Source organism: Urtica dioica, chromosome 5, assembly GCF_054948205.1.
Source record: "Urtica dioica subsp. dioica isolate 48M chromosome 5, U.dioica_male_clone48M_v1_H2, whole genome shotgun sequence".
NCBI lineage: Eukaryota > Viridiplantae > Streptophyta > Magnoliopsida > Rosales > Urticaceae > Urtica > Urtica dioica.
Genome location: NC_142760.1, coordinates 41,096,478 through 41,105,913, shown reverse-complemented (window position 1 = coordinate 41,105,913; position 9,436 = coordinate 41,096,478). Strand labels below are relative to the sequence as shown.

At 34.5% G+C, this 9,436-nt stretch overlaps 1 protein-coding gene across 1 annotated transcript; it reads right to left on the bottom strand.

The window, feature by feature from the left end:
• Window positions 1-5,591: 5,591 nt before the first annotated feature.
• On the bottom strand, window positions 5,592-8,420 carry LOC149398565 (uncharacterized). Its single transcript, XM_089614620.1, has 3 exons — window positions 8,112-8,420; window positions 6,395-6,986; window positions 5,592-5,908 (listed from the first exon to the last, which is right to left on the bottom strand). The coding sequence occupies exons 1-3, from the start codon at window positions 8,418-8,420 to the stop codon at window positions 5,592-5,594; spliced, it is 1,218 nt and encodes a 405-aa protein (XP_089470746.1).
• Between the last annotated feature and the right edge of the window lie 1,016 nt (window positions 8,421-9,436).

Sequence of the window (9,436 nt, the reverse complement as noted above, 5' to 3'; positions counted from 1 at the left end):
TATATATATATATATATATATAACACAATTACAGTAAACGGGGGATGAGGGGTGGGTGCCGAGGACTAAGATGCAGCGATGATGACTTTGTCCCAAAATTTTCATATATACAGAGCATTACTGGTTTACCATTGTTCATGCATTCAGTTGTTTTGAGATTTGAACAAATTGGCACCAACCGCTCATAGTTGATCGGTTTGGTCCGCAAACTAATTGAATCTTGATATGCTGAAATATATGATGTTCCCAATTATTAACCTATCGAACATTTAAAAAATTAAAACCCTAACATTTTCAAAGTTACTCTTCTTTGTTGAAATTGACGATGCTTAATTGGATAAAACCACACTATATATGGGCATAGAATTTATAGGTAGGAATAATAAGGGTAAAAAGAATCAATCCCCGAGCTACAATTTATATGTCTTGAACCCCATCTATTTATGCTTCTTCATCAATGTGGGATTGTTCATGTAACTCGTACATTGAAAATAATAATAAAATATCATTTGTAATTGAATCGTGATTTCATAAATAAAAAAAATAAAAAAAAATAAAAAAAAACGCTTGTAAAAATAAAATAAAATCCATAAAAGACGATTAATATTCTCGAAAGAAAAAAAAACTATCAAGGATGCGGAAAATAAATAAATTTTTGTCGTGGATTCTTAACACCACAAAATCATAAAAAAATAAGTAGGAAATCATTTATTTAAAGGAAGTACTAGACATAGGCTTTTTTACGAGCTTTTCAGTAAAAGGAATACTAATGAACGAATGGCTTGCCCCTGAATCTATGAGAACTCTACAAGCTAGACCATAAACATCCATAACACCCACCAAAAAGTTTAAGATAATAAACACATGCCGGACACTAAAATGAGATATTTGAGAGTATACATGTAACAGCTAATGGTGACTCCTCAGCTTCGTTCTCTATCAAGGCAAACACACGTGCGTGCGTTCTTTTTCTGCCATTGTTTCCCTTATTGAATGATTCCATTTTTGTTTTGCAGTGTTGGGCAACATGACCTGCATTTTCACACTTAAAGCACACGTTGGTTCCAAAAAAGGCATTCTCGACGATGGTTTTTCCTGCACTTGGCACAACTAAGAGCTTGTTGTTTATCTTGGGTACTTGCAACTTTGTAGTTGTTGCTACCCTCAAACCTCTTCTTCATATTGTTTCCACGAACTTCCATTTAATTCATCTCTATCGTTGCTTCCTTGACGGGCTTTGATCTCCTCTTGAGTTGCCAGTTGGGTTCTCTCAATTAGAAGTGCCTTGCTCACTATCTTGCTATACTCAGTTAGCTCGAAAGGAATGATAGCCTCTTTAATACGTGGTTTTAACACACTTTCAAATCGACGGGCTCTACTCAGCTCTGTATCCACCAAAGAAGGAGCAATCTTGGAAAGTCGAGCAAATTTAGCTTCATATTCGGCTACTGTTTTGCCACGTTATTGTAGCTTTATGAACTCATCCTCATTCTGGCTACGAACACTTTCAGGGAAGTATTTTTCATAAAATCCATCTCGAAAATTCTCCCAAGTGAAAGGAACTGGATTATTCTCATGTTGAATTGTACGCAACATGTGACACTTTCTCCGCTTCAGTACACGGCAACATAGAAAAAGTCTTCTCGATCTCAATCAACCACTTTTCAGCTTCCAGTGGGTCAGTGGTTCCACCAAAAGAAGGTGGAGAGAGCTTTTTGAATTAAACAATGGTGTTTTGTTGTTGTGGTTCACGATGGGGAACCTCGCGAGCTTGAGCTTGGGCAAGAGAGGCCGTTGCTTGAAAAGAGGTTTGCATTATGATTCTCTCCATTTCCGTCGCCCCTCGTGATTGCCATACTTAAAAAGGTAGAACAAAATAATAAATTTAGCTATCTATGGAAAATTACTAGAAAAATTATAATAATAAATATCAGAACTATCATTCATTAATATCTAAGCTTACCGACTGATTGCGAATTGACTTCCAATGACGTGACGTAGTGACAAATAAATCTACAGATTCGATTTTAAAACCATGGCGCTCTGATACCATAAATTGTAACACGTACTTTGAAAATAATAATAAAATATCATTTGTAATTGAATCGTGATTTCATAAATAAAAACCTTTGTAAAAATAAAATAAAATAAAATCCATAAAAGGCGATTAATCTTCTCGAAAGAAAAAAAAACTGACAAGGATGCAAAAAATAAATTTTTTTTTTTTTGGATTCTTAATACATAAAAATAAAAATAAATAGGAAATCATTTATTTAAAGATTTTCCACTAGCCACGTCACCAAGTCGTCTCATCGCCATCACTCGGTACGTACTCAACTACTCGTCTCCTGGGAAAAAAGTTGGAAATAAGGGGTGAGTTATAAACTCAGTAAGTAAACCTCATGCACTAAGTGATGACATACTCATGAAACCTATAACATGCGGTTATATCGAAATCATTTCATTTGTTTAAGTTTTTCCTTTCATTTGAGCGCTCGGTGTATGTTTACGCTTTCAGTAACCAGTTAGCCGTAATTTAAAGAACCAGTTAAACAGTCATTGTATCTCCTTGTTCTATACTAGAGGGAGATGAGTACAAGTTAAATCATGGGATCGTACACAACTCTATACTCCCAACGAAACGGGCTCATGGTCCCCGTAAGGGACTATCCCTAGCGTAGTCATTCATTCATGAGTACGCCGGCACTCCGCGCCCTTTGCCCACTCTGCCCTCCAGACATTAAACATACACCATCTCTTTGTAACAACTCTTTTCATATTTTAGAGTATTTTAATCATTTGTAAATTATTCATCATTCATTGTTAATTTTAACTGCGTTGAATGTTTTAACAAGATATGCTATGCATGTTTCATGAATTCATATGTAATCTATCTCTATGGCACATAGCACAAACAATCAAGCACATAATAAATAAACCATACAAACGCATAAACAATATATAAATTAACGCTATTAACTAATGCAAGTGAGTAAGGTTTACTTACTTGAATTGAATAACGCTAAAAATTGAAAGAAAAAAAAACATTATAAGTTTATAAGCAACATAACTCTAGAACCAAACGACAGAGAAATTTTGGTAAGACATTAACACACTCCAAAACAACGTTATTGTATATATTGTTGTTACCTCATAAGTTGACTTTATTTTTTAGCGCAAGTTGTGAGGAAAGATGTCGGACATCATGTTCCAGCTTCTGTTAAGATATCTTTCCTCGTGTGCGTAGTCTGTTATTTTTGCAAGTTTCCGGTTTTGCCAGATTGCCTCGCTGGTGTCTTTATTGAGTGATATTCTTGCGAGTATGGGTAAGGAAACCCTAGATTCACTTCCAGAGTTGTATGACTGCTATAAAAGCCGAGTGCTCCACCCTTAGCAGTCTTGACGCTTTTGACAAAACAATTAGGGTTCCTAGACGTGCAAGATTGACGGATTGGGAAACTAGTTGGATTGTTTTGAGCGGTGTTATTCATCAAATACTATTCGAGAAGATCAGTTTGAGTGATTTGGGTTCTGTGCTTACGTGATTAAAGATTCACGAACATTGAAGACTGAAGTCGTCCAAGCATTGGTGTTTACTTGAAGAGTGGAATTGAGCGGGGTCTCAAATTCAGGGGAGTCCCTGCACTTGGTGTTCACTCGTGGTAATAGTTTCTAGGGCTTTGATTTGTTATTGTAATCATATAAGACTTTGTTTGTACTATTGACTACGTGATAGTGAATTCATTTCCAGTGGCTGTGAGCCCCCAGATATAGGTGACATTATACCGAACTGGGTAACCATATTTTGTGTATTTTCTTCATCGCATTTCTTGTTGATTATCCATTATTTGTATTAAGCAAGTTGTCAAACACATTGTCTATACATTGTGTGCGTCACTTGCCTCTCTAATCAAACATAATTTCATATATTAATATATATATATATATATATATATATAAAAGAAAAAAAAAAACTAAACTGATACCAATGAATAATAAGGCTTGTTATACTAAGGCTCGTTATTATATACGAAGACTTGTTGTAAAAGTACATATGCGTGTAACTAAACTGATACCAATAAATAATAAGGCTTGTTATACTATGGCTCGTTATTATATACGAAGACTTGTTATATAAGTACAAACAAAATTAGCAGACAGAAGCCAACAAAATACACTTTACCTCGATTCAAGCAGTTAGGAATTCTTTTGATTTAAGGAAAAGCATGCGCTATGAAAAATGGGTTGGGGAAAAAAAGCATAATGTTTATATATTTATATAGACACACATAGAAGGAATTGATATCCGGAACCCTACAAATAAATGCCTTAGTAAACGTAAAGAAAAATCATGGCAATAATAGCTGATTTTTTATTTTTTTTTTGAAAAGTCAAAAAGGAATATAGATCTTTTTATAATAAATTTCAAAAATGATATTCTTAACACTTGTAGATGACCAACGTATATAAAAAAAAATGAGGAGAGACACCAAAAATACACTCATTCAGGGAAAAAAATAAAAGGTACTAACTGTTTATAATATTTCTAAAAAACATATTGACTAATTTCAATTTATTTTCTTCATGTACATATATATATATATATATATATATATATATATATATATATATATATATATATACATATATTTATATATATATATATACATATATTTATATATATATACATATATTTTGAAATTAATTAAAAATATCATATAATATAGTACAATGTGTCGTTGAAGCGCGTCGTCGGGTATATCATTGAAATAACATCTTAATACATTAATAATATTACCACCGAATAAATATCTAGAACAGAGAAAATATAACAAAAAAATAAGACTGACTTAATGAAAATTCTAAGGGTATTTATTTTAGGCGTTACGGTTCAAGTTTGAAGCCTTTTTTTCCGAAACCAACACGAGTCGAGCTACCGACCCCATCCTAGTCCGAGTAGACTCGCGATATGGAAAGAGGACTAGTTACGATTTATTAGGAATGTGATATGGGATGTTTCATCGTAAACTTTAAGCCAATTCATGTGTTGGTTTTATGTATAACATGCTTGCGTACCAAGCTGTAAAATTGAATCGATCACATTCAGAGGCAAAGGAGTTACATCCAAAGCTTGCTATTTAATTAAAAAAAAAAAATAGTACCAAGCTGTAAAATTGAATCGATCACATTCAGAGGCAAAGGAGTTACATCCAAAGCTTGCTATTTAATTAAAAAAAAAAAAAATAGTACATTTTAAGTTTCTTTAACCGCACAAAGGAAAGTAGCATAAACTTTTCCAATATTCCAATAACTTTACACCAACAAATAAAAAAGGAAAAGGGTAAAATGAAAGCCCTCAAATTAAGCTCATCATTGACAAACAACCATATGCATGTAATATTCTAGCTCATCATTTCCAAAGCTCACTGATTTTTTAAACCTTAAAAAAATCACATTCAAAAGAACTCCATTTTATTTTATAAAAAAAAATACACTTTTGTGTGTGAGGATTTTTTTTTCTTAAAAAAATTGATTTATTGGTAGGGTCAAGTTGGGTAGGGTCTAAATTAAAACAAATGAAATGAATATCATCAATTGTGTTTGAACCAGCCTCTACCAATTCCGGGAAGAGTGTCCCACGTGGCAGGATTTTGGCCGGAATAGTTGGTGGTCGGAGTTGTGGCGGCTGAGGCGGCTTCTGACGTGGCAACCGGAAAATATGTGGCGAGTTGTTGCATGTCGACTCCGATGGAATCATCCGGGTTGATCTCGCCGCTGCCGCCGTGGTTACACCAATGAGGTGGTGCCACGTGGTGGGTTGCGTTAGTTGGGGCAAAATTCAAAAACTTTGACAAGTCCTCTGGCAAGCCGTTCATATGCTCTCTACCATCCTCCTTTACCACCACTTCTGCTCATAAAAAATAAATTAATTAAATGCCCTTTATTACTTGCAAGATAATCATATAGTAAAAAAAGCTAGCTATGATATGATCATCTACTCCCCAAAAGCTATGATAAACTATTTAAACCTAATCTAAAATTTACATGTAAAGATAAATATTTTATTTACACTTATTTTGATTAAATAGCCAATTAAAATTGATACATTTATAAAATAGCCAAAAATTTGTCTTAAACGAGTGAAATAATCAAAATATGCAAGTATCATATTTCAAAATAAAACAAATTGACCATATAATTAATTCTTTTGAAAGTGATAAACTGTTTATAAACATTTTGAATGCAAGAAAACAAATTTGACCACGTGAACTATTTTATTAAAATCTTGAAACTTTGAATATTTTATTAATCAATTACTTTCAAATGGCTATTTTGTATTATTCTTTCGATACTTTAGTGTCGCGGGGATATAGATATATATATACATACATACCCGGAGAGGTGTGATTCTCATCCAAAAGATTCTCCAAAATATCATCCAACAAGCCCCCTCCTCCGCTACTTCCACCACTGCTATGGTGATGGAGGTGGCGGTGCTGAACCCTCTCGGGTGCCATCGCCATCATGTGGTGGTGGTTGTGGTGGTGGTGGAACTGACTCTCCGGCGACACTGCCGCCGGAGACGGCAAATGAGACGACGCCGCAGAAGATTGCCCTCCGTCGTAGGAGGAGGAGGAGAATCCGGCGAAAGAGGGCGGCGGGACAGAGAGGAGCGGGACGGGGCGGTACTGGAAGGAGAACGGCGGCGGCGCCGGCGCTGGAGATGATATGGCGGAGAAGGAGGTCGGGGAGAGGTAGTGGAAGGGGAAGTTGGATGGGGTGGTCGGAGGAGTTGGGGTTGTGGTGGTGGTGGTGGTGGTTGAGGAGGTTATGGTGGTTGGGCTCGGGATTTGGTGTTGGTGTTGGTTTTGGTTTTGATTTTGGTTGTTGATGTCGTTGGGGTAAAGAGGAAGGCCTTGTCGTTTGCGTCGTTTCACTCTTGTGTTCCAGTAGTTTTTTATCTCGTTGTCTGTTCGCCCCGGTAACTGTATACATGGACGGAGTCAGAAATATAAATTAGGGTGATTAATATGGTAGAAAACTTTCAAAGAGGGTTAATTTGTAAAAAAAGAAATATTAAAATAATAATAATAATAATAATAAGCAAAAAATGTAATTTTTTTATAGGGGGGTTATAGTACCCGCTAAGCCTATATTCCCACCAATCCCTGGCTATATATATACAAATACAGAGCTGTATATATAAATTTTTAAACCTCCCCTCCCTCAACTTTTGAAAATTAAATTTTAATAATTTTAGCCTAAATTTATACCTTTTTTTTCTTTCTAAATGTGCCTTCTTATTGTTAAAAAAAAAATGATTGAAAAATGAGGAAAAGAGAGATTTATTTTAAAGACATAAAATGAGAATATTTTTTTCCTTTCCCTTACGTAGTGTAGAAGGCGGATATTTTTGCATGCATGCATGCTTTTGGGGGTTTTGGGAACGTGGAGATTCGAAAGTAAAGCAGTACCTCCCTTTTTTTTCGTTTTCTTCTAACCATATGTATGTAATTTGATGTTTACCGATCAAATTGTTTCTCTCGAATTTAGTAACAATAAAAAAAAATAATCAAATATTGTGCAACGCACATTTCTTTTCTTTCAGGGTGGACAAAAAAAATAGTACGTAGAATCAGAGATGAAAAAAAAAAAAAAAAAAAAAAAAAAAAAAGAAGAGAGAGAACAAAAAATCTTAAAATTTCACAAATTACTTCACTTTTCTTTTCATTTTCTTTTTTTGTCGTCCCCAAAAAACCATCTATCCTTATTACTATTTTATCAAGAAGCAATGTACTATTAAATCCTCATAAAGTAATATCTATATACAAGACTCGACAAAGACCATAATTTGTCTTTCCCTTTTTCCTGTTTTTTTTTTTTTTGGTCATTATTTTCTTTTCAAAAATTTCAATTCTTAAAAATAATAAAAAATATATATATATACTTGCTCAAGCTCCCCTCAAAAGTTTTTTACATTTTTTTTACCCGAATTCAATTTTTTTCACATTTTTACTCCTAAAATTTCCCTCAAAGTTAAGAATCTCGCTCCGTCCCCTGTGTTTTCGACTAAATAATAATTAAAAAAATACGAAAAATCCGTTACATACTTGGGTGGCCATTCGAGCCCATTTGTTGCCGTACTTGGAGTGAAGCTCCAAAATAAGCCTCTCCTCGTCCGGATTGAAAGAGCCCTTTTTCAGATTGGGCCTGAGATGGTTGGCCCATCTGAGTCTACAACTTTTCCCACACCGATTAAGCCCCGAATGCTTTTGGACCGCGTTCCAATTTCCCTCACCGTGGGCCCGCACGTACTGGATCAAAACCTCGTCCTCCGCCCCAGTCCACGGCCCTTTCTTCAAAACCCCTCCGCCGCTCGACGACCCCGAACCGCCGTTCTCGCCGCCACTTCCGATCATCTCCGAAAAATTACGGTTTTACCCTTCCGCCGAAAAAAAAAAAAAAAAAAAAAAACTCTTTTTCTCCTTTGCCTTTGTCGGTGGGCCCTCCTTGAAGAATATTTATGTTCGAGACGTCATTCTTTTTTTTTCTTTTCTTTATTTTTTCTCTCTCTCTCTTTCGGATTTTCTCCTCTTTTTTTTTGGGTTGACGAGCTTTGAATCTCCGAATGAAAATTAAAAGGATTTTCTTCTCGTATTTTGCATGAATCTTTCTCTCTCTCGAATTTTTTTTAATATTTTTGTGTGGGTTATGTTTTTGTTTTTTCGAAGAAACAAAAACATACCCACAAAAAATGAGATCAACAAGATTCCTTTAGGAATAAGAGAAGAGAACGAGAGAGAGAGAGGAATATAGAGCCTGGGAAAAAAAGAGAAGGAAAAAAAAAATCGATTGGGACAAGAAAAAGAAAACGAAAATAATATTAATAATAAGAGAGAAAATGGCTCACCATTTTTACGCGCTCTTTTAATCCTATTTTTATGGGGACCTTTTTTGACACCTATTTAATTTACTTCTCGAGAAGCCTCACACTTCAGCATTTTTTGCACTTTTTTTTTAATATATCGCTGTGTTATGTATTGATAATTTAGTGTATATTACAAACATGTACGTATATTGTTTACTGTGGGTAGTGTGACAGAGCAATGACGGTGGTTTTTGGTTATTTTGGGACTAACTGTGTATAATTTTGGAGATTCTCTCATTGCCGTAATTTGGATATTCTGTTTGTGAAAATTGCATGGCATGCCTTTATTTATCAAATTTCTAGATTACCTTTTTAAGATATTTATTCCAAATTAATAATGTTTAAAATACAGTTGTTTTAATCTGTAATTTTTTTTTTAATATTCTTTTTTGTGCCGATTTTGATGCGAGTAAATAATAGAGTTTCATAGTATGATATAGCTGGTTTTTTTTTTCTTTTTCTTTGTTTTATATTTACACATTGATGATGGCTTGATAAGTTAAATAT